This window comes from Megalobrama amblycephala, linkage group LG10 (genome assembly GCF_018812025.1).
Source record: "Megalobrama amblycephala isolate DHTTF-2021 linkage group LG10, ASM1881202v1, whole genome shotgun sequence".
Taxonomy (NCBI): Eukaryota; Metazoa; Chordata; class Actinopteri; order Cypriniformes; family Xenocyprididae; genus Megalobrama; species Megalobrama amblycephala.
This window is the reverse complement of record NC_063053.1, coordinates 25936066-25962878: the sequence shown is the minus strand read 5'-3', so window position 1 is coordinate 25962878 and position 26813 is coordinate 25936066. Positions and strand designations below refer to the sequence as shown.

The 26813-nt window shown below is 38.3% G+C and overlaps 1 protein-coding gene across 1 annotated transcript; it reads left to right on the top strand.

Moving 5' to 3' along the window:
- Positions 1 to 282: 282 nt before the first annotated feature.
- zgc:123010 (uncharacterized protein LOC641500 homolog) lies at positions 283 to 26675 on the top strand. Its single transcript, XM_048205570.1, has 16 exons — positions 283 to 532; positions 6780 to 6853; positions 12143 to 12223; positions 12430 to 12486; positions 14241 to 14432; positions 14536 to 14661; positions 16712 to 16760; positions 17550 to 17640; positions 17729 to 17870; positions 17970 to 18074; positions 18621 to 18699; positions 21308 to 21341; positions 21451 to 21525; positions 21621 to 21723; positions 22076 to 22179; positions 24697 to 26675. The coding sequence occupies exons 1-16, from the start codon at positions 478 to 480 to the stop codon at positions 24821 to 24823; spliced, it is 1494 nt and encodes a 497-aa protein (XP_048061527.1). The 5' UTR covers positions 283 to 477; the 3' UTR covers positions 24824 to 26675.
- The last annotated feature ends 138 nt before the right edge of the window (positions 26676 to 26813 follow it).

The following is a 26813-nucleotide window of genomic DNA, read 5'->3' as shown; positions in this document are numbered from 1 at the left end:
TAAAAAAAAAATTTTATTCTTTATCATATTTGTTTCTGCCACTCATTTATTGTTCTGCCTACGAAATGTCACTTTAATATCCCAGTGCTTTCCACTTTATATTTGTGTTTGGTCATGTTTACTAAATTTGTGTATGGTCCCATTAATGTTACTGTAAGTCTGAGCCTCGTCACAAGCATTTCAGTGCTCACTTTCCCCAGTGTAATTGTGAAACTGGCAAATAAATGCCTCTTGACTTGATTAAATGTTTGGCTCCAGGACACAAGTATGGCCCCTGCGGCCCTTTAAGACGCTGGTTCTGGGAGGCGCTTGAGTGCAGTTCAACACACACACGCCTGACGCTCCGCTCGACGCCCAGGAAGAGAAACAGCCACACATATATCGCCACAAGTTTAAATATGTCGCTTCATTTGTTGTTTTAACGTGTATTCTGTCGTGTATATGTTCCTGTAGTCGTATTTAGGGTAATAATGCTGGATGGTTGGACTAATGAAGTTCAGTTTGGATTTCTGCCGGTTACTGGGGCTCAGCGGTGAGTTTTACGTCTGCATGGAAACTTTGTTTCTGTCTGTCCGAGTTATAAAGTTAGTTTTCCATGAATCAGAGCGTAAAACACAGGGCACAGTCTGCTTATCTCGCCGCAAGTCGCTTTAGTGATAGTGATATCATGTGAGTCAGTTTTATAAAGTGTATTGAAGAAATCATGATGCCAATTATGCAAATGTTGTTTAATATAATCGTATCTGCGGTTGTCACCCGGATAGCTTTTATTTGTGTGTGGTAATGTATCTAAACCTTAATATATGTCAAATCCATATTTAATGCTAAATATTAAACATTACGAAGAATAGTTAATAAACTTAAGTTGTTTGTTAAACTCTCACAGATTTTGTATTTTATTTACAGTTGACAATGGAGTAAAGAAATGAAATCTATACGTTTATCACAGGCTTTTTGTTTAAACCGATTTGGTTTATTATTTTAAAAACTGATTCAAATACTAGAAATCACATGCAACAGGCCTGTGAATCACAGACACACTAAACATGATTTTAACCGCAGATAATTTCCTGTTTAAATGTGTTTTGTTAAGAATAAACATTTTCAGACAAACCAGTTCAGATGCATTCTAATTTAGTTAAAATCTGTAATGGGTTTAGCAGGATTGTACATTTTTAAAAGCACGGTTTGGGGTTTATAGGTTGCCTCAGGTCTAATGGCAAACATTTCTTTTTCATTCAATCATAAACATAAAGGTTCTTCAATGTTTCTTTTGGACAATCTACAAATCTTATGATCAAAAACCATTTAGGGCTCTTGAGTTACCCATATGATTCTTAGGAGATTTAAAAAAAAAAAAAAATCTCTGTTGGAAAATCCTTGCAAGTAGCTGTGTTTTGGAACATGATCACTAGTTCCTAGCTGGTCTAAGCTGGTAAACCATATTGCTTAAGGTGGTCTAGAAGGTTTTTGGAATGTGGTTGCTGGTATACACACACGCACACACACACGTATATGCATGCATGCCTCATTACCGGCTGTTTCTATGGTCCACTATATGTAAGATGTCCACCATATTGGAATGGTCAAACACTTGAACGTGAACATTTAGACACATGAATATCTATATCTGCAATAGACTTCAGCTGATGATTGTGATGAACTGATGAACTAACACAATACAACAAGACAAAGGCTTTGGCTAACACGATATTCAATAGTTACTATAGTAAAGAAATACTGAATTAATACATATTCCCCCGGTTTCAGAGACAAGGCTTAAAGGTGCCCTAGAATTGAAAATTGAATTTACCTTGGCATAGTTGAATAACAAGAGTTCAATACATGGAAATGACATACAGTGAGTCTCAAACACCATAGTTTCCTCCTCCTTATATAAATCTCATTTGTTTAAAAGACCTCCGAAGAGCAGGCGAATCTCAACATAACTGTTACGTAACAGTCGGGATCATTAATATGTATGACCCCAATATTTGCATATGCCAGCTCATGTTCAAGGCATTACACAAGGGCAGCCAGTGTTAACGTCTGGATCTGTGCACCGCTGAATCATCAGACTAGATAAGCAAGCAAGAACAATAGCGAAAAATGGCAGATGGAGCAATAATAACTGACATGATCCATGATATTTTTAGTGATATTTGTAAACTCTTTCTAAATGTTTCGTTAGCATGTTGCTAATGTTCTGTTAAATGTGGTTAAAGTTACCATCGTTTCTTACTGTATTCACGGAGACAAGACTGTCGTTATTTTCATTTTTTTAAACACTTGCAGTCTGCATAATTCATAAACACAACTTCATTCTTTATAAATCTCTCCAACAGTTTGTAATGTTAGCTTTAGCCACGGAGCACAGCCTCAAACTCATTCAGAATCAAATGTAAACATCCAAAAAAAATACTATACTTATGCGATTAGACATGTTGCATGATGAACACTTTGTAAAGATCCATTTTGAGGGTTCACAGACACATTCAGGGGACACCTTAGACTTATATTACATCTTTTGAAAACGCATTCTACGGCACCTTTAAAGGTGCTAAAGAGGATGTTTTGATTTATACATTTTTGCAATATTACTTGAAACTGTCTTTACTAACTGATAAAAGACTATTTATTAGGTGCACTGAAAGTAATAATATTAATATACATAATCTGTGCACGAGGTAGGGCCTTAAAAACATCAGCCAATCATTTACGCGATCATTGCGTAAACGATTGGCCCTCTGGCTTGTCAATCACTGCCGTGACGTTCCTTGTGAGAGACGAGCGTGGCTGCGCTCTCCAGTAACTTTCCACACTCCACAGGCACCGCATGCAATGTTTTTGTCAGGAGACAGGAGTAACAACTGCAGATTATGAGTCACCTGCGGTGAGTCCGACATAATGAATCCAAAAAACACGACACAGCGAATGCCGGTGGTAAACACTCGTGTTCCAATACTCGTGCACGAGTTTTGGGAGGCGTTCTTACGCATGCGCTCATTTCAAAAACTCAGTAACAGTCTTTGGTTTCTCAGTCGACAAACAAATCCTCTCTATCACCTTTAAGCTAATCCTAGACTAAAATGGATGTTGGAGCTGTCTTAACTGAAATCATCTTGCACTGATGTATCTTAAAATATGTCAGTGCCATTGTTTTTTCTCAAGATGCATACCAGTAATGTAACATTTTTTTTTTTTTTCTAAGACACATTTATAAAAGCTACATAAATCTCATAATTGAACTAAGGCCTAATCCTGGCTTAATCTAAGCCCTGTCTGTGGAACTGGGCTATAAAAACACAAACCAACACATTCCTATATTTGAAAGGTTATCCCATTACAAATATCTGCATTTTTACAACCAGAGACTGCACAATGTTGTGGCGTCTTGGAAAAATCATTGATTTTTATTATGAGTGATGCATTATTATTGTGAGCATCTGAAATGTTGACTTCCAAAATGGCTGACATGTTGACGTGTCTGGAACGTTGGCATCTACACATTCACCAATCAGGCATAACATTATGTCCACCTTCCTAATATTGTGTTGGTCCCCCTTTTGCTGCCAAACCAGCCCTGACCCGTCGAGGCATGGACTCCACTAGACCCCTGAAGGTGTCCTGTGGTATCTGGCACCGAGTTGTTAGCAGCAGGCCCTTTAAGTCCTGTAAGTTGCAAGGTGGGGCCTCCATGGATTGGACTTGTTTGTTCAGCACATCCCTCAAACACTCGATTGGATTTAGATCTGGGGAATTTGGAGACCAAGCCATTCCTGAACCATTTTTGCTTTGTGGCAGGGCACATTATCCTGCTGAAAGAGGTCACAGCCACCCGGGAATACTGTTTCCATGAAAGGGTGTACATGGTCTGCAACAATGCTTAGGTAGGTGGTACGTGTCAAAGTAACATCCACATGAATGGCAGGACCCAAAGTTTCCCAGCACAACATTGCCCAAACCATCACACTGCATCCTCCGACTTGCCTTCTTCCTGTAGTGCATCCTGGTGCCATGTGTTCCCCAGGTAAGCGACACACACGCACCCGGCCATCCATTTGATGTAAAAGAAAATGTGATTCATCAGACCAGGCCATCTTCTTCCATTGCTCCGTGGTCCAGTTCTGATCTCACTTGCCCACTGTTGCCGCTTTCGGTGGTGGACAGGGGTCAGCATGGGCACCCTTACTGGTCTGCAGCTATGCAGCTCCATACACAACAAACTGTGATGCACTGTTTCTGACACCTTTCTATCAGAACCAGCATTAACTTCTTGAGCAATTTGAGCTACAGTAGCTCGTCTGTTGGATCGGACCACACGGGCCAGCCTTCGCTCCCCACGTGCATCAGTGATCCTTGGCCGCCCATGACCCTGTCACCGGTTCAATACTGTTCCTTCCTTGGACCACTTTTGATAGATACTGACCACTGCAGACCGGGAAAACCCTGAAAGAGCTGCAGTTTTGTAGATGCTCTGACCCAGTCGTCTAGCCATCACAATTTGGCCCTTGTCAAACTCGCTCAAATCTTTACGCTTGCCCATTTTTCCTGCTTCTAACACATCAAATTTGAGGACAAAATGTTCACTTGCTGCCTAATATATTCCACCCACTAACAGGTCTATGAAGAGATAATCAGTGTTATTCACTTCACCTGTCAGCGTTCATAATGTTATGCCTGATCGATGTACATACGTATGGGCTGACCAGCCGATGATCAGGCGTTCTGAAACACAGCTACCGGTTTAAGCTAGATTCTTCAGACCAGAGTTTTGGTGTCTGGGCTCTTTAAAGCACCAATACATGGATGATTTTCTAAAAAGCTGGAAAATGAAAATTCTTTGAAGAACTTGAAAAGGTTCCCCAATGACATCAGGCTGTAAAGCCCCTTTAGCTTTTAATGGGAACCTATATTTATTTTTTTATGAATTGTCATTACATGAAGTACTGCTATTTTGTGTTGTCTGATATTGGGCTGTACTCAAAGTTGGTGGTAGACATGTAAATATGCTTAAGAGCATAATCCATCATTAAATGCTGAGGTGTGCATAGTTTTCTCCCACCAGGGCTGTTGCTGTACATTGCTATTTGCCTGTCTGTTGCATTCACTGTAAAATGATCAGAGATGTCGAAGGTTGACAGGGTATCCAAGTAGCTTAAATAAACATTGTTGTTAACATTTGTAACATGTCTTTACATTCCTTTTCTGCATGCAAGTATTTACTTATTTGTAGCATGAATCAAGATTGTCGACTGCTGTTTTAATCAAATGGATTCTGCATACTGACTGGCAGCAGTGAACTGTATCAGTCGGGATTTTTGCATGGAACAGTTTGCATGTGTCTAGCCTGGGGCCATCTGTGGTTTCTGTATCTTAGCAAGGTAAATCAGTGTTTTAGACCGCCATTGTCACAAGGCTATCGAAGTGTGAGATGAGTCACTTAAAGGGAAGTTTGCTGGTCGATGCATCACTTTCCTGTGGTTGCAGGGCTCATCTCAGATCACGGCCTGCTTCTTAGGCGAAGCAGTGCATGCATTTGCATTTGTCTGAGACTTGTGGTGCTACTTTGGCTGTGATTTATAACTGAAGGCAAACTGTGTGCGTCTGTTTGCTGTACGTGAACAATTATGTGAGATATTAAGTGTGTTGTAATGGGTAATGGGAGTGGTTGAAGATACAGTGTTTTTTTAGAGTGTCTAATGTACCTTCACTTCTCTGTACCAAAGCATTGAATGAATAGTTAGCAAGCTTGTAAAATTCTGTCTCTTTCTGAATCAGGAATGGTTTTGTTTGGCTAAGAAATGGGGAGAAGGAAAAAAAAAAAAAAGTGGGTCTTGGTCATTTTGTGGTGTTTGTCAAACAAAAATGTGTGTTTCGGACATTGTGCAGATGGTTGCGTATTATGATATGTATTAATCAAAGCCCTGGGCTGAATCAAGTATAAAACTATCACTGAGCTGTCAGGAATCCCATAAAAGAAAACAAAACCTGAAAAATGTAGTCTGAAAACCATCTGCTTTGTTTAGCTAATGGCATAATCCAAAAATCTGTCGTTGGACGATCTTCAGAGAAAGTATTGCTTTACTAGGCCGCAGTTTAAATGGCTTTCTTGAGGAATGTTTTGAGCTGTGTAGTTTATGTGAGGCCGTGTAGCTTGGAGAAATGTCTGCAAGGTCTAATTTTACCATTGCTGCAGGGGAACTTTAGGATGGCTGACAACTGAATTGCAGTGCTGCAGGGCTTTAGGTCCCATGTTTGTTGAGTGAGTGTGTTTTTCTTTTTGCTGATGCTGACTCATTTTACTCTGGTTTTTCTGCGGCAGACATGATGTGAAATTAAAATCTTTGCACAGCTGGACCCTGAAAATGCTAAGTAAACAGACATCAGCTGTCAAGGCTAAAAATGTATAACATAGGCTTTGAGTTTATGTACAGTATTGTATAGTGGCTAATGCAATTAGAGAAGTAAAAACCAAGATTTGGTTGTGAGTGAAGTTTTCATGGGTTTTTACTAGTCTGACTGAAATGTGTCATTTCATAGTCATTTTCTTACTTTGAGTGTCATGTGAGCATTTACAGTTTATAAAGAACTAGGAAATGGTAAATGTTGGGATTTGACCACATAATCTAATACAAAACAATTGTTTATTATAATTTCTGCATTATTGAATGTTTTTAACTCAAAACGTGTGGTGTTTGCTAATGCTGCTCTAGTGATTCTATTGGCTTGAATTGAACTTTGGACTTATGGATTGTTTTCTCTGCATTTTTGCACAGGCTCCAGTGATGAGAGGCCAGAGGAGATGGACACAGGTGCCCTCCCCGGGCAGAATGACGACACACTCTCACAGGTAAGAACTTTGGGCTTTTTTCATGAATTGAAAAGATGGTTAAATCAGTAATGAGAATGACGTGCATGTTCCCCTGTTGTTTTTGAATAAACTGCTTGCATATGTTTTCTGACCAATAGTTTTAAGTCTGAAATTTAATTAAAATTTAATTCAGGTCTTTTAACAACTGTGGCTATTCTTGTTAACTATTCCTGATTAGGGTTGCAAAGGGGTGGAAAGTTTACGGTAACTTTCCACGGGAACTTAACCTGGGGAAATTTTTAACTTAACAGGAATTTGTGGGAATTTATGGTAATTAATTGGAAATTGAGAAATTTATATAAATTGTATATAAAATGTATCTCACACACACACACACACACACACACACACACACACACACACACACACACACACACACACACACACACACACACATATATATATAACATTTTGTTTTGTCATAACATTATTATTTATTTCATTATTTATATCATTAGTGTTATTTATTTCAGATCCTTCAGAAATCATTCTAATATGCTGATTTGATACTCAGTTATCAATGTTAGAAACGGCTGTGGTGCTTAATATTTTTTTGGAACCTGTGATACTTTTTTAAGGATTTATTGATGAATAAAAAGTTTAAAAGAACAGCATTTATTCAAAATAGAAATCTTTTGTAACAATACAAGTCTTTTGAATATCACTTTTCATCAATTTTACACATCCTTGCTGAATAAAAATATTTTAAGTAGCAGAGGAGGTTGTTAATCAGTTTCGGCTGCTTTGGTGTTAATGAAATTAACAACAGGTGCACTAGATGGGCTACAATGAGACGACCCCCAAAACAGGAATGGTTTTACAGGTGGAGGCCACTGACATTTTTTCCCCTACTCACTAGTTTTGCGTTTGGCTAGGGTCAGTGTCATTACTGGTAGCATGAGGCGAAACCTGGACCCTACAGAGGTTGCACAGGCAGTCCAACTCCTCTAGGATGGCACATCAATACGTGCCATTGCCAGAAGGTTTGCTGTGTCTCCCAGCACAGTCTCAAGAGCATGGAGGAGATTCCAGGAGACAGGCAGTTACTCTAGGAGAGCTGGACAGGGCCATAGAAGGTCCTTAACCCATCAGCAGGACTGGTATCTGCTCCTTTGTGTAAGGAGGAACAGGATGAACACTGCCAGAGCCCTACAAAATGACCTCCAGAAGGCCACTGGTGTGAATGTCTCTGACCAAACAATCAGAAATGAGCTGTGTCCCAATTCAGGGTCCGCGCACTTCGAAGTGCATGAAAGGGGTGGGGTTTTGGAGTGGAGGGTTGCCAGGTCTGCGCAACAAAGCCATCCCAAATGTAGTGTAATCACAGCACAAGTAAGTATCCCAATCCCAGACATGGCAACAATGAGCCGAGCGTCGTTACATGGCTATCGGCTGTGTGACAGACAGCTGACAGTTGACGTTTATGTGAGCATTTTAAAGTTTATGACTTTCATTGGGTTTTGACATGCTTCACTGCCGGCGACGACGGGACACTGGACCAAAATATGTATGGTTAAACTATGTAATGTTTGTTTTATATCATTCGCAATAGTTAACCTTGTTTGTTTTTGTTTTTTTTATATTAAATTATGTTAAATTTATGTTAACTGTTTTTATATTAAATTATGTTAAATTTATGTTAACTGTGAAAATATATACATTCATATTTATACATTTATTCTGTATTTAAGTCTGAAATTAAAATACAGTACTTTAGGATTTTATTCAACTGCACTCCATCTCAGAGACAAATACTGTATTTATGAAAACCAGATATTACAGTTTGATTTAGATATTGGTGAACACGGAGCATTGCTTACATTTATGTGAATTCACACAGAACTCCTGTCGTCACTGGCGCGCAATGAACTGTGGGATAGTGTAGACCGCGAAGTGTCTTGAGATGGGAGCTTCATTCCACTGGGAAACGGAGAGGGTGCACTTGAAGTCGCTCTCGAATTACGTCATCCCTCCTCGCGCCGCGGTGAATCGCACTTCAAAGTCCGCTTTCCCCCCACTTTTCTCAAGAACAGAATACAGTGCATAAAATGTGTCAATATCAATATTATTTAAATGTCACTTTGTCAATGAAACAGCCTAATTTCTGTACAGCTTATTTTTGTGATGTAAGTTAAAAATGAAATGCATAAGTTATACATTATGTTTGTAAAGTAATTTATTTGTAAATGAGCCAGAGTAATTTCTAATTACTATAATTTCTGTTCGATCATTTTTTTTACGCATGTTCACGTCTGTAAATAAAAGAATTGTTCTGTTCATTGTTTATTTCTTTTATGCAACTTAGAATTTTACATGAAACATTTTACATATACAACATATACAATCATTTTTTCATCATGTAAATTAAATATTTTTACATTAAAATAGGCTACATCATTCTATACATTACATAAAGTACCTTTACAACTGTTTACAACAGAACTTAGGTTGAACATCATAAACAACGACTGAGATGGAGTGCAGTTGAATAAAATCCTAAAGTACTGTACTTTAAATTCAGACTTAAATACAGAGTAAATGTATAAATATGAATGTATATATTTTCACAGTTAACATAAATTTAACATAATTTAACATAAAAAGCAAACAAGGTTAACTAGTTGCGAATGATATAAAACAAACATTACATAGTTTAACCATACATATTTTGGTCCAAAGTCGTGTCCCGTCGTCCCCGGCAGTGAAGCATGTCAAAACCGAACGAAAGTCATAAACTTTAAAATGCTCACATAAACGTCAACTGTCAGCTGTCTGTCACACAGCCGGTAGCCATGTAACGACGCTCGGCTCATTGTTGCCAAGTCTGGGATTGGGATACTTTTATACTTGTGCTGTGATTACACTACTTTTGGGATGGTTTTGTTGCACAGACCTGGCAACCCTCCACTCCAAAACCCCACCCCTTTCATGCACTTCGAAGTGCGCGGACCCTGAATTGGGACACAGCTACAGACTTCATGAGGGTGGCCTGAGGGCCTGACGTTCTCTAGTGGGCCCTGTGCTCACTGCCCGGCACAGTGGAGCTTGATTGGCATTTGCCATTGAATACCAGAACTGGCAGGTCCGCCACTGGCGCCCTGTGTTTTTCAGATGAGAATAGGTTCACACTGAGCACATGTGACAGACACGAAAGGGTCTGGAGAAGCCGTGGAGAATGTTAAGCTGCCTGTAACATTGTTCAGCATGACCGGTTTGGTGGTGGGTCAGAGATGGTCTGTGGAGGCATATCCATGAAAGGACACACAGACCTCTACAGGCTAGACAATGGCACCCTGACTGCCATTAGGTATCGGGATGAAATCCTTGGACCCATTCTCAGACCCTACGCTGGTGCAGTGGGTCCTGGGTTCCTCCTGGTGCACGACAATGCCCGGCCTTGTGTGGCAAGAGTATGCAGGCAGTTCCTGGAGGATGAAGGAATTGATACCATTGAATGGCCATCCTTCATCTCATTAGGAGCATGCCCCGACGTTGTCAGGCATGTATACAAGCATGTGGGGGCCATACAAACTACTGAGTACCATTTTGAGTTGCTACAATGAAATTTCAGCCTGTTGCATCATTTTTTCACTTTGATTTTTGGGGTGTCTTCTAGAATTCAGTCCTAAAGATATCCAGCATGATATTTTTCCCCAATGAGATCTTATGTGTTTTCAAATTGTTCCTTTAATTTTTTTGAACTGTGTGTGTGTGTGTGTGTGTGTGTATGTATATATGTATATATGTATATATATATATATATATATATATATATATATATATATATATATATATATATATATATATATATATATATATATATATATATATATATATATATATATATATATATATATATATATGAACTTTTTACTTCATTATTTATTTTTCTGACAGCTTTCACTCCTTACATTTTTACACACACATCTGTACTTTGTACATCTTACATTTGGTGGCATCTCTAATAAATCATGAATCTGTGTTTTTGTTCACACCCAAATTTGACAAGCTATATAATAAATGATCTGTGGGGTATTTTGAGCTGAAACCTCACAGACATGTCCTGGGGACACCAGAGACTTGCATTGCATTTTGTAAAAGGCGCATTATAGGTTCCCATTTAAATGAACTTTTATTCAGCAAGGACTCATTAAAATGATCTAAACAGACAGAAAAGACTTATGTTACATTAGAATGTTACCAAAAAAAACAAAACAAAAAAAATTAAATGCTGTTCTTTTTATTCAAAGAGTCCTGAGATTTTTCTTTCCACTTATTTTATTTATTTATTTATTTATTTATTCATTCCCTGTAAAAAGTTTTCATGGTTTGTGCAAAAATATTAAGTGGCACAACTGTTTTCAAAATTGATAAGTATAAGAAATATTTCTTGAGCACCAAATCAGCATATTAGAATGATTTCTGAAGGATCAAGTGACACTGAAGACTGGAGTAATGATGCTGAAAATTCATCTTTGCCATCACAGGAATAAATTATATTGTAAAATATATTAAACTACAAAAGTTATTTTAAATTGTAATAATATTTCAAAAATATTACTGTTTTTGTTGCATTTTTGATCAAATAAATGCAGCCTTTATGCACATTTAGAGTTTTTTCAAAACCATAGGAAGAAGTGAATGAACTTTATCTTCAACATATCAGTTGGGTTAAGGTCAGGTCATTGTGCTCAAAACAGAGATACTCCCAGCATATTTTTTTGCAGTTGCTTTGAGGCTCTTTTGTTCCAAGAAACACTTTTTTTCTTTTTCTTTTTTTTTTTTTGGTGAATGTTTTACATTCATGCTGCAACATTCAAATTATCTTATCTATCCATGATGGTGTGCATTCTTCCACAGACTATATAATATTAGATGGTTGTCTGCTCACCAGAAACTGTTACCCTGTGGTCACCTTTTAAGAATTTAAGCTTTGAGTTAGATTTTATTTTTGTTAACCACTCATAGGGAGAGCAACACTGGCTTCATTCATTTGTACATTGTCAATCAGCATATGGATTTATGGAGACCAAAGTCCTTCAAGGTGGTTTTGTATCATTTTCAACTTTGTTTTAGTGCCTATAACTAAAGAAGTCTTTCTTAAATAAGGTAAAGATGTTTAAGAAGGGAATTTTGATCAAGTAACAGACCTCTGTTTGCTGCTATTTTGCACAGTGTTTCTCTTCTGTAACCAATAAAGTACCTGCATGTCCGTTTGTTCCCGATACCCTGTCACATTTGGGTTTGTGTGTGTGTGTGTGTTTACAGGATGTCTTAAATGGTGAGGAGGGTCTTAGTGATGAGGAGAAAGCCAGACGGAAAGCAGAGAGGCGCAAAGCCAAGAGGAAGGTGAGAGGAGATAAACTTTACCACACTAAGGACAAGAATGAATCACCTTTAACACAGAGTTTACTGTCAGGGCAGATCTATTAAGCATTGTTTTAAATTGTGCTCTTATTGTGAACGGAGCCAAACTATTTGGGATTTCATTATGTGCATTGTGTTGCTGCCAAAAAAATTAATTATTTTTTAATTTTTTTATTTTTATTTTTTAGCGTCAACGGCAGCGGAAGAAACTAGAGCGGGTTAAAAAGGATGAAAGTACTGAACAGGTAAATTGAAACTAGTTTAATGGTGAGGATGGCATGAGGGCTTTGACACAGGATGTTCCTTTTTTTAAAACATTGCAGCAGATCAGTGCATCTCATCTAGGTTAACCACAGTTACTAGGTATTTAAGAAAGCATGTTAAAAATAAAGTTTTTACTATGCAGTACATTGAATGTCAGTTTTAAAACCTACAAATATAATCTAGGGGTGTTGATTTAACACGTTGATTTAATTATTTAATTATGGGGGAAAAAAATAATGTTTTAAAATTATTAATGCATTTAACGCACCCGCCCCGCTCAAGACCTATGTTTTTTAGTATCTTATTTATTGCGCTTTTCCACTGCATGGGACGGCTCAGTACTGAACGGTACGGCTAGCTTAAATAGTACCACCTTGGTTGAGGTTCCAAGCGTGCCGTACCAATACTAAATGTGACGTGTAAACACTGCAGATCACTGATTGGTCAGAGAGAATTGTCACTACCAGCGTCATTGGATTTGAAACACGAGACGCAAAACCTGCTAAATTTAAATACCCAGTAACAGCCACTGCATTATCACTTCTATTTTTTTTATTATTTTTTTTCGCTCAACTTTTGTTTTAAACGACCGTCTCATACAACTTGAAAAAAGAAATGGCTGTATTGTGGTCAGTAGATGAGGTGCAGACTCGTTTGTAGCCGAGGAGCGGATCCATGGCAGTAGAGGTGGCGCAACTATAACTATCAGTCTGACCACTTTGAGGTGGTAATAAACTGCAGTGGAAAAGCAAACCAAAAGTAAGCGAGCCGCGCCAAACCGAGCCGAGCCATTCCACGCGGTGGGAAATCGCCAATAGAGTATCATTTCATGACAAAAAAATGTATTTCATATTTCCATATTAATAAAAACCTATTAAAGGTATAGTTCACCCAAAAAATAATTTCATCTGTCACCATTTGTTCACCTTCATAGCCGTTGAAGCCTAAAAGTTTGTGTAATAAATTCTATGTAGAATCAAATAAAATGTATATATTTTAAAGTTACTTTTTGTAATGTCTGTTTGATGCTTTTCTCATTTAACACAATAATGACTTTACATTAACTTTTGGGGCTAATTTCTCAGCCAAATTTGATGTGCGATTAATTAACCGCCACATCGTGTAACATTTTTAATCGCTTGACCACACGCACACAACCGTTCAAAAGTCTGGATTCGGTAATATTTTTTCAATGTTTTTGAAAGAAGTCTCACCAAGTCTGCACCAATAAAACAGTAAAATATTATTACCATTTATAATAACTCTTTTCTATTTTAAGATCTTACAATGTACTTTATTCCTGTGATGGTAAAGCTGAATTTTCAGCATCATTATTCCAGTCTTCAGTGTCACATGATCCTTCATAATTCATTTTAATATGGTGATTTGGTGCTCATGACAAATTTCTTATGATGTTCTGCTTAATATATTAGTGGAAACTGAATAGTTAGGTTTTTTTTGTTTGTTTGTTTGTTTGTTTGTTTTTTTAGGATTCTTTAGTGAATAAAAAGTTCATAATTTATTTGAAATGAAATGTAATTTATTTGTAGCAATATAAAAACTCTTTACTATCACACTTGATCGATTTTTTTTTAAAGCATCCTTTCTGAATAAAAGTATTAATTTCATTCAAAAAATATTATTGACCCCAAACTGTATTAGATTTAAAATTAAAAAAAAAAAATTAGTACTTGGAGTTTTAAAAATTTGATTTTTTTTTTTTTTTTTTTTTTAGGGGGAGGAGAATGCTGGAGCTGATTCTGAACTCGATGAGTCTGAGGACTCTGAGTCAGAGGAGGTGGAAGTTATTGGCCTTTCAAAGGTGGAAGAGAAGCCTGTCGCACCTCCAAGTACAAGTCCTTCCGGACCTCCTCTGGCTTCAGGGAACAAAAGCAACCGGCAGCCGACGGCCCGTTCTAGTGAGGAGGTATAAAAATGGAGACAACCATAGCTGATGGACTTCCAGAGTTTGCTGTTTAAATGTTTTATTGTTTGAATTGCTGACTTTGGCACTGTTTCCTCATTTTCAGGACCCAGGGTGGGATGTGAACAGTGCTTTTGTTGCCAATGCTGTCAGTCACATACGACCCAAAGCTAAAAGTAAAGGAGCTTACAAGTCGAAAGAGAACAAGGAAAATGAGAGCAGGACTGGAGAAGTGAGTTTAAGTGTTTATTCAGTGTTCTATGGAGCCCATAACTGCTGAACCTGGGCGTTGGGATTATTGGGTATTAACGTAGTTCATAAATCTGTACGGTGCTGTCACTGTGGACTTTTATTCTTTCAGCTAGTAGAGATGCCACTGTCATGACAGGTTGCATGTTTCATCATACTTTGCTTCTACCCAGCATTTCACATTATGCCGGGTACATATTGCACGATTACTACAATATAGTCTAGTGTCTACCATTTAGTAGCTGCTGTGTGCACGTTACTCGATGGATTGGTGGCAGGGTATCGCACAATACACAACTTTTCAATAGGAAGAATCGATGAAAATCTGTCTGTTCTTGTTAAAGGCACACTATGTACATTTTCACCGCTAGAGGTCACTTATTCAAAACAAAGGAATAGCTTGATGACGCCTTGATTTTGTGGAATCATGGGAGGTGTTGTCTTTGTCTACAGCCAGTGGAAAAGAATCGGTACAGGACTCGGGCAGGAATCATGTTCATTAATGAGATTATTACCGTTACTGTGGTATGAAGCAGAGCAGGGCCGAGTGCTGTGTGAGCAGAAACGAGGCCGCTGGAGCGATTGCTAATGAGAGACGAGCGCGATGCGCATCTCGAGAGCAGCAGAACTTTTATTATGCCGTAGTCGCCGCTTCCGCTTCTTCTGGTCAAGCGTATGTGTGTGGTGAAGCAGTACTGATTTATCATATTAGATACATTTGTGTGTTGAAAGTTGTTTGTGCTACTCTGCGTTCCCTCAGGGGCTACTATGAGACACTTGTTGAACACTGCAGTAAGCTAGATCGATATTAGGCATGATAAAACATGGTACTCATAGTAAATCAAGAAAATGACATTTAAACAATAAGACTTGCTGTGTTGAGCTTTAGGCCCCGTCCACACGGAGACGCGTTTCAGTGGAACCGCACAAATTTTTTATTGTATAGGCGTTTCGTCCACACGGATCCGGCGTTTTCGGAAGGTGAAACCGGTATTTTTTGAAACCGGGTCCCAGAGTAGAAAAATTTGAAAACGCCAGCTTGGTGTTGTCGTGTGGACGGGGCAATCCGTATATTTTCTGAAACGATGATGTAATCACCCCACGTGTCGACCCCTAGTCAGACGCACTAACACCACAAAACAGCACCAACAACAGCAATAGCAGACTCTAAATGCTTGCGTTCATGCTGCAGAAGCTACTGAACCAAAATAAAGTGTTATTTCTAAGCTTTGCTAAAGTTTGTATTCAGCGCGCAAGGTTTATGCGCATGCTCCAAGTCTTCTTCGCTGCTTTAAGTGCATTTCTGCGGCAGAATTACAGCGCCACATAATGGTCTGGCATGTATACTACATCGTTTTGAGTCGTTTCAGTGGTTTCGTGTGGACGCAGATATTTTTTGAGACGAGGAAAAAAAAAAAATCGGTTTAGGGTAAGCTCCGGCTTCGTGTGGACGTAGCTTTATAACATGATTAGTTTTCTGTTGATGAGTGTTTCCATCCAAACAGTTTCTCACCTGTCTAATAAAACGTATAGCCTAATATATTAAAGCGTCTTTGATGTTTCCATGGTTTCTTCAAAATAAAACCGGAAATCGAGGGTAACGCGTGTATGATGTCATCGATAGGTGACACACGGACATCGTCCGTGTTCTGGATAAATTTATTTCTCTGGATTTAAACATTCTTAGAAACATTTGGGATACTGTAATTACACAAGTCAACAAATATATAAAATTGTTCTAGTGGTTTTTGGATATTTTAATCCCAAAATCTTACATATTGTGCCTTTAATGCAGACCTATTTTGCCCCTTTTTACGTGATGTAAGTCTCAGGTGTGCCCAGAATGTATCTGTGAAGTTTCGGCTCAAAATACTCCACAGATCATTTATTTTACCATGTTGTAAATGCCCATTTTTGAGTGGAAGGAGAAACATGCTGTTTTCATGCATGTATCGTTAAATGCAAATGAGCTGCTGCACCCCACCCTGCTTTAAATCGCAATTAATATATTATACTTTTTTCTTTTTTAACAGGACATTGGCTTATCAGATGCTAAAACTAAAAGAAGTGCCATTCTAGTAGGTATGTAATTCTTTCACACACACAAAAAGATTCAGATTAGAGAGAGAATGTATGTCCAGTATGTAAATGTTTTTGTAGTTCACCCCAAAATTAAAATGGACATCATTTACTTAGTATTAGTACAAACTTATATGATTTCTTTCTTCCATTGAACATAAAATGTGAAATTTTGTCAAAGGACATTCTTTAGGAAAATGAATTAAATTACAAAATTTGGCTTCAGAAGTCTTGGCTTATGAATTGTATGAATTACTTTTATGGTGCTTTCTTTTATCTCTTTTGAATGGAGCCCCTAAAGGGACATGGTCATAGGAAAAAAAAATGAGATGGAAGGGAAAAAATATATATTTTAGTGCTTTTGCATTCTCTCACAAAAGTGTTGGGTTCGCTCATAAAACTTTGCATTTCCCCAAGTAACTTTGCATTCAAACTTCTGTGTCCTTTGCAAGCGAAGTTTTTCAGGGGAACGCAAAAGAATCTAAATGTATTTGTTTACCCTTCACCATTTTCCCTTTAGGGGCTTTTACTTTAAACCTTGACAGCCCCAGTCCACATTCACTTTCATTATATAAAAAGAAAAGATATTCCAGGATGTACAGGAAGTACTCTTTGTGTTCCTTGGAAGAAAGTCAGTCATACAGGTTTGAAATGACATGAGTTTGAATTAAAATTTAAATTTTTAGGTGAACATTATTCACAATTGAGTTTCACAGTTTATCATTTTTAAACATGTGCTGTTCTTTGCTTATGCAGTCTCCTCCATATCATCTTTCTTTCTTTTCACTCCAGAAAAAGGGATTCGGTTCGTTCAAGAGGGCCAGTACACACAAGCGGTTAGTCTGTTTACAGAGGCCATCAAGTGTGACCCAAAAGACTACAGGTGATGCTTTGATTTGACTGAAACCATATCCACATGTCTTTGCTTTTTTGTTGTTTTTCATTAATTCACTTTGAAATTTTGAAAACAGGTTTTTTGGGAATCGCTCCTACTGCTATTGTTGTCTGGAGCAGTACCCTCTGGCCCTCGCAGATGCTGAGAAGTCCATCCAGATTGCTCCTAATTGGCCCAAAGGCTATTACCGTAGGGGAAGTGCACTTATGGGGCTTAAGGTGCGACCCAGTGGCATGTTTTTTTTCCTCCCTGTATATAGATTGAATCTGCATTTAGGTGAGTATCAATAAATTTGCATGTGGGTTTGTTTGTAATAGAGGTACAGTGAAGCTGAGACAGCCATGGAACAGGTGCTAAAACTAGACCAAGATTGTGAAGAAGCCGTCAATGACCTCTTGTACTGTAAAGTGCAACAACTTACGGTAAGGGCTGGATCTCTTATTGTTACTCAATTGGTAAAGCATGGAGCTAACAATAAGGTTGTGGGATCAAACATAGTGATAAAACGTGTCGGGTGAATGCACAAAGTTGTACGTCATTGTCATGAGAAAGCACATAAAATCTTAAGATAATTAGTCATGAATCATTTACTATATTTTTGTCGTTCCAAATCTTTGTTTTCCTTTAAGTGGAACACCAATGGAAAAAATGAGCATTTCAGTATGACTCATCCATGTGTAATTTTTAGAGCTGCATAACTTTGGCTGGAATAAAAACAGCTCAGACATGCTAAGCATCTCCTTTTTTGTTCCACTGATGAACATTAGTCAAGCAAGTTTTGAATAACAGCAGGATGAGTAAATAATTTTCATTTTTGAGAGAAGTATTCCTTTGAATTTCTTAGAATGGGGTTAGATTTAAAAATACTTAGTTTGGAAGAAAAATAATGCAATCCAGGTATAATGCAAAAGAAAAGTATATAATTTCAGGCCTGTAATGGATAAAGGCTTTTCCTTCCTTCTTGTTAGGATCTTGGATATGATGAGGAGCAGAGTATTCATTTGCTGGAAAAATACAATACAGTGCAGGCTGTTGTAGCAGCGAAGGGTAAGAGCTCCTTGTCTGATTTTTTTTCATTGAAATGAACCACTTGAGGGTGCTATTGGTACACTCAGATTTAGTTCAGAGACGTGAACATTTTGGTCAAAAAAATAAAAATAAAATAATGGGCAGTTAGACCAGAAATCACAGTACAAGTCATTTATCACACACAGTACTGTAGAAACGGTACTATTATGAAATATTACAATTTACTAGAACGTTTTCTTTTTTAATATATTATGAAATGTAATTTATTTGTGGAGGAAAAGCTGAATTTTCAGCATTCATTACTTCAGTCTTATCACATAATCCTTCAGAAATCATTCTAATATGGTGATTTGCTGCTCAAACATTTATTAAGTTGGCTTGAAAAAGCCAACTTACTGTAATGCTATTTAAACTTATTATTTTTCTGAGACCAACTCTAACTCCTCCTAGAGCTTTCACTCTATAAACTCCAAACTCGGGTCAGACCTTCAGACTGTTGTTAACTTTGTTGCTATATCTTTAACTGATCTGACTTACAGTTTTCCTAAAAAAGCTGATTAAAACTGGAAAAACTGGAAACTCCCATTGACTTTCATTGAACTGCCTTGGCTGACCTGAACATTCCGTCCAACTGTCAAAATTCAAATTCAAACACACAGACTCAATTAAACTGCCATTCCTATTTCTGAGCCATTCAAACTCATTCAGTCTGTCTGATTGTCTATCTATCTATCTATCTATCTATCTATCTATCTATCTATCTATCTATCTATCTATCTATCATAGCAACCACCCAGATCACCCATGCAACCACCTTGAACACCATGGCAACAGCACATCAACCACACAGAGCACCCTAGCAACCTCGTAGCAATACCCTAGCAACCACCCTGAGTACCCTACCAACCGCATAGCAACACCTTAGCAACCACCCTGAGTACCCTACCAACCGCATAGCAACACCCTAGGAACCGCACAGCAACACCTTAGCAACCACCCCGAGCACCCTAGCAACCGCATAGCAACACCTTAGCAACCACCCCGAGTACCCTAGCAACTGAAAAGCAACACCATAGCAACCACCCAGAGTACCTTATCAACTGCATAGCAACACCTTAGCAACCGCATAGCAACACCTTAGCAACCACCCCGAGAACCCTAGCAACTGCATAGCAACACCTTAGCAACCACCCCAAGTACCCTAGCAACTGCATAGCAACACCTTAGCAACCACCCAGAGTACCTTAGCAACCGCATAGCAACACCCTAGCAACCACCCCGAGAACCCTAGCAACCACAAAGCAACACCTTAGCAACCGCCCCAAGTACCCTAGCAACCGCATAGCAACACCTTAGCAACCAACCACAGTACCTTAGCAACCGCATAGCAACACCTTAGCAACCACCTTGAGTGCCCTAGCAACCACATAGCAACACCTTAGCAACCACCCAGAGTACCTTAGCAACCGCATAGCAACACCTTAGCAACCACCCAGAGTACCTTAGCAACCGCATAGCAACACCCTAGCAACCACCCCAAGTACAGTAGCAACCGCGTAGCAACACCTTAGCAACTATCTAGAGTACCCTAGCAACACCATAGCAACCACCCCTAGTACCTTAGCAACCGCATAACACCCTAGCAACCACCTAGAATACCCTAGCAACACCATAGCAACCACCCCGAGTACCCTAGCAACTGCATAGCAACACCCTAGCAACCACCCTGAGTACCCTAGCAACCGCATAACACCCTAGTAACTGCCTTGAGTACTCTATCTATCTATCTATCTATCTATCTATCTATCTATCTACTAAACTAAAACTTAAACTTTCAAACTCTCAAACTTCAAAACTTTTAAAACTACTTCAAACTTTCTGGACTGGCTTTTTCAAGCCAACTTAAAGTTTGTCTCGACAAACTTTTTTATCTAGTTATTATTATTATTATTATCAATGCTGAAAACAGTTGTGCTGCTTAATGTTTTTGTAGAAACCGTGAGGTTGTTTTTTTTTTTTTTTTTTTTTTTTTTTTTCAGGATTTTTTTGATGAATAGAAAGTTCAAGAGAAAAGCATTAATTTGAAATAGGAAATCTTTTGTAATATTATAAATGTCTTTCCTTTTGATCATTTTAATGTATCTTTGCTGAATAAAATTATTAATTTTATTAAAAGATAAAAACTTTGAATGGTAATGTACAGTACTTTTTACACAGTGTGTATGTTATGACATATATGTTATTTAGCCTGGAAATAATAATAAGAATCTTTACAAATAAAAGTTACTTTATCTAATTTTTTTTTTTATCTTTTTTTTTTTATTCCAAACCTGGATATAAACCAAAAGATAATTATTCATAACAAATGATTAATTATTTTGGCATTGTGCAAATAAAGTTTAACTTTGTGCAACATGAGTACATCTAAAATGATGAACTGATTTATAAAACAATTGATTTAAAGTCTATATCATTGCAGCAAGATGCCATGTTGCTCCTCCAACATAAACAACTAAACTTTGCTTCACATTGTACATAATATCAACCCTCTGATAACTAGGCACACTCAGTTAATTTCTCATGGCTAATTTGTAACGTTGTAATAAAAAATCGAAATATTTTACAGCTTCAAATCAGGACTGTGCTCTCCTCCAGCCAGGGTAAGCTGACCGCAGTATTTCTTTTCATTTATTTTTTTTTAGTGTTGTTCTTTCCCTCTAATCCTATGTCCATATTTCTCTTTGGCTGTCTCTTACTCGCCTTCATAAGTCCTTGCAATTCCCTGTGGGTGGGCAACGTGACCACAGAACTGACAGAGAAACATCTGCGGGACCTTTTCAAAATGTGAGATCTGATGCCGCATCGGCTTTTGCAATATTTTAGTTCTGAAATGATTTCCTATGATTTTTGTTTTAATTTTTGATGATGATGTTTGCCAGTTACGGAGAAATTGACAGCATTCGGGTTCTGCATGAACGTTTCTGTGCATTTGTTAACTTTAAGAATGCCAACATGGCCTCCCGTGCAATGGAGAACCTCAATGTAAGTGAAACGCTAATAATAATTCATTATTATTTATTATTTGTTGTTGTTGTAGTTATTGTTATTATTTGTAGTAGTAGTAGTAGTAGTAGTAGTAGTAGTAGTAGTAGTAGTAGTAGTAAAGCCATTTTTTTATCCTAAATGTTTAAAATAGTATTACAAATAAGTGTAAACAAGCCTTTTTTTTGAGCTGTATATATTTTTACAAAAACTGTAGTAGTAGTAGTAGTAGTAGTAGTAGTAGTAGTAGTAGTAGTAGTAGTAGTAGTAGTAGTAGTAGTATTTTAATCAAGCCTTTTTTGAACCTTATGTATTGTTAATATACTTGTATGCGAAACCTTTTGTAAAACAGGGACATTTTATTGAGAATACCCGGCTAGTGGTTCGATATCCAGATCGACGGATTCAGAAAGTCCTCCCAACACCTGCCATTCAACAACCTGCAGGGGCTGCTGGGTAATTTAGTCTCTGTGCTATTAATGGGATAGTCAACCCAAAAATGAAAATTGTCATCATCATGTGCTGAACACGAAGATATTTTGGGGAATGTCAGTTATGACCCGTTTTTTTTTGTCGAGGGATGGAAGGGGTAACAATTTGTTATGTGACAATTGTATGTGTAGGTGAGAATGGCAAGAGACACAACGTAAACCAAAATAATGCAAAAAGTTATTTATTAACCCAAGTGAAAATAAAAGGAGTGAGTAGTAAATATGATAAATAGGTACACACTAATAAAATGACTCGCAATGAAAATAAACCCAAGCTGAAGGGATGCGAGCAGCGTGAAAGAAAATAACAAAAAAACAAACCCATAATGCACTGTGAGAGTCGCACATCGAATGAATTCCTGCTTCTGACCTGAAGATTGCGCCCACAGCTGAATCTTCCATCCATCAACTTTCCAAACTGCTGGTCCAATGTGGCTACAGCGTAATAGAGGTATAAATTCCTTTTTCACTCGGTAACAACAAACACTAGTAAAGATTAAAGGACAAAGGCGAAAACAAACCAAGTCAGAGCCAGAGACGACTAGCACATGCTCACTTCGGTGTGCTATTTAAAGGGGTGGTTGATTTGATTTCACTTTTTCCTTTTTACTTTAGTTAGTGTGTAACAATGCTGTAAGAGCATAAACAACATCTGCAAAGTTATGACACTCAAAGTTCAATGCAAAGGAAGATATTTTCTTTTAAAGAATTCTCTAAGAACTACAACAAACAGCTGGTAGGGACTACAACAAGCTTCTTCCCGGGTTAGTGACATCTTTAACCCTAAAATTTACATAAACCCTGCCCCTGAGAACACACAACAAAGTGGGTGAGGCCATGTTGGGCTGCTTTAGAGAAGAGGAAGGGTTGTTGTAGTAGTGTTGTTACGATGCCGTCATTTTACGTTGGACTGCTTCACAGACGAGGGTCAATTTAACACTGGATTTGCACAAAAGATTAACATAACAGCACATGCTAGTCGATGAGTTGAATCAACTCCACAGCAACTACACAATTTATCCACTAACCATACAGAAACATCCAGTTGCATTCTAAAAGTTGAAACTTTTTCCTCAGTCTCTCCATCAGTGTCCGACTCCGGTTTGAACAATGTAAGGCTGAACACTGTTACTGACAGTCGTCATTTTGGCTGCGTGAGATTCTCCACCTTTGTTGTTGAGCAACTGAAGCGTGAGCTGTTAAAGGAACACTCCACTATTTTTGAAAATGGGCTCATTTTCCAACCCCCCTAGAGTTAAACAGTTGAGTTTTACCGTTTTCGAATCCATTCAGCTGATCTCCGGGTCTGGCGGTAGCACTTTTAGCCGCAGCTTAGCATAGTTCATTGAATCTAATTAGACCGTTAGCATCTCGCTAAATGACCAAAGAGTTTAGATATTTTTCCTATTTAAAACTTGACTCTTCTGTAGTTACATCGTGTACTAAGACTGACGGAAAATGAAAAGTTGTGATTTTCTAGGCCGATATGGCAAGGAACTTTACTGAAACTTTGCTGCCGTACCATGGGTGCCGCAGGCGCAATGATATTACGCAGCGCCTGAAAATAGTCCCACTAAGTTTGTGTAGTTGGAGAGTTAGCTGGGGACTATTTGCAGGCGCTGCATAATATCATTGAGCCTGCTGCACCCATGGTATGGCAGCAAAGTTCCTTGATTATTACGCTGGAATGAGAGTATAGTTCCTTGCCAGCTAAAAGTGCTACCGCCAGACCCGGAGATCAGCTGAATGGATTTGAAAACGGTGAAACTCAACTGTTTAACTCTAGGGGGGTTGGAAAATGAGCCTAATCAAATCATTCCTTTAAAGCTCCGCCCTCTTCTGGAAAGGGGGCTGGGAGCAGCAGCTCATTTGCATTTAAAGGGATACACACAAAAACGCGTCTTTTTGCTCGCACCCAAATAGGGGCAAATTTGACAAGCTATAATAAATTATCTGTGGGGTATTTTGAGCTAAAACTTCACAGACACGTTCTGGTGACACCAGAGCATTATATTGGCATTATAGGTCCCTAGAACTCTAGTGGAAGACTTGATTGGCAGTGAGAGCAGTGACGTCATGGAAATTTAACGATGACGGACGATAGCAGGCAATAGGGGTGAGCCTAAGAGAATGACAGGGAGCAAGGGAAAGAAAAAGGGGAAAATACATAAGCACTCCCACAGGGACGTAACAGTCGGTAACAAAACCCCTTTGATGGGGTCCATCAACTGTTTGGTTACCCATATTCTTCAAAATATCATCTTTATGTTCAGAAGAAGAAAAAAATCATATAGGTTTGGAACAACTTGAGGGTCAGTAAATGATGACAGAATTGTCACTTTTGGGTGAACGATCCCTTTAATGAGAAAAATAATGGTAGTTTCAAAAGGCTTAATATATTTCTTTAAGAAATTGTAACTATTGTATGTTCAAACAAATGTTCTGTGAAAGCAGTGTCTACACAAATCTGTATTTCTTCTAGGCCAAGACGCAGAGGTCCTGTCAACGGAGATGAGTGTTACTTCTGGAGGACCACCGGTTGTCATTTTGGAGATAGGTGTCGCTATAAGCACATTCCCGATCACCGAGGCAAAGACTGGCAACCTTGAGTCAACACTAGCCTCTATTCCTCTCCCTAAGAACTCTGGGAGTTGACTGCATGACTGTAGGGACTGTAATCTTCACTTTGATTATCTGTAGGTCAGGACCAGTATTGTGGATCGGCGTCTTATGAAAGCTCTCTTGAGGTCAGAGTGCTTTGAACCTCACGGGGTTTCAAAGCAGATGGGACTATGGGAAAAGTGTCTCTTTTGAGGTGAGGTTTGGGTGGTGCAGAGTGGCAGAGCATCGCTGCACCGCATCGCCGTCTGCTGAGGTTTACATGGCCTCTTATATCGTAGGCTCTCTTCTCTCTTCCTGTGCCAACACCACCAACCCAAAGAAGAGCCGTAGATCTGGTCTGACATTTGAGTTCATCCTGAAAAAATGACTGTCATTCTGCATTTGAGGTCTCAAAACTTCAAAATGAGGATGGGAGTATCGTACCAAAGAATAATACTATGCCATATTTGGATTTTACGCTGAGAGAGAGAGAAAAAGGCAATCAGGGAAAATTAGCTTTCTAGTTTTGTGTGTGTTTTGATTTTATTCCACCACCTCAAACACACTCCAGCTGTTCATTCATCATTTTTGCAGTCATTTCTAATTGGACTAAAGATGTTTTCCCCACTACTTCTCTCAAACGGCCCTAAAATTCAAGACCTGTTAGGGTATATCAGTATTGCAAAGGGTTAGAGCAATTGTTTGAATCTTTCACAAACAAATTACATCTCATGATAAATTATTTTAAATTTTTCTTTTTGATTTTCTTGCAGTCTGGCACTTTACCACGGTGGATCCCCCAAGAGTAGATGTGAGAATTGTGTTGCTAAAGGTATTGATGAACTGTGGTCATCAGTGGTATTTTTTTCATGGTATTTTCTAATGGCGTCGTCACCATTTAGATATTATTTACATGTATCTATAAATATGAACATGCTTTTACATTCATGTCATCGCAAATGCACGTTTCAATAGTAGATTGTGTCATGCTGCTCCACACAATGCAGAAAATCTTGTGGTTTTCTGTGTATCTTATGCAAGAGCTCTGAGACACAGGAAACTCTTGGCACTTTTCATGCCGTCAGCACAAAATTGACCAGGCGGTTTTCATCATTTCCTCTTTTATTTAACGTTCTTGCTCTGGGTTTAGTGGAAGAGAAGGAAGTTGGCTGTTTGAAATGGTTTGTCATATCTTCCACCTCATGGCATTTTCTTGTAGAACAGCATGCACATTTTTTTTTATATTATTATAGGTATGATAATGATTTCATCAAGCAATATTGCAATGCATTTGAAAACTCTTATGACCTCATTGTGCTGTTCTGACACACTTAACCAAAGAAACACTAATGTTTACCTAGTGTACCACAGACAAACACATCAGCTACTTTTGTACATTACACTATTTAGGACTTTTTCCTCAATTTTTAGTTATGACTGCATGGGCTTTTATGCAGTCTGTAGTCACACTAGTGCTGAATTGGGCTTTAAACGTCATTTCTTTTGGCTCCAGAATAGTCCTGAGTGCCTTAAAATCAATTGCTTTCCTGTCAGATGAGTTTTTTTAGCATTAATATTTAAGCTGAGGTCCCCCATGAAAAGAAAGGAGGTGACTTTTTTTTTTTTTTATTTTGGGCTGTGAAGTAGGGGACAAACTGAGTAATACAGTAAAGTGTGTCTGTCACATGTTGATTTGGGATTGAAGCATACAGCTATGGTTCTCATTACTTTTTTTTTTTTTTTTTTTGTGTGTGTGTTCAAATAAATGAGTCTGACAACAGCGACAATACCTCACTGTTGTGCTGCTCAAAGAGCACTTAATAATTCAGTCATGCATTAAAGGACATTTATCACTCAAAATGGAGGATTTTCTGTCATTTTGCTTGTGAAATCTTTAACAGAGTTTTGCTGATCATCCATCTCCTCATAATGAAATTGAGGATCACATTCTCCATTTTCTCTCTATTCGCTCCATGTTCTATTCATGCCCCCCCCCCC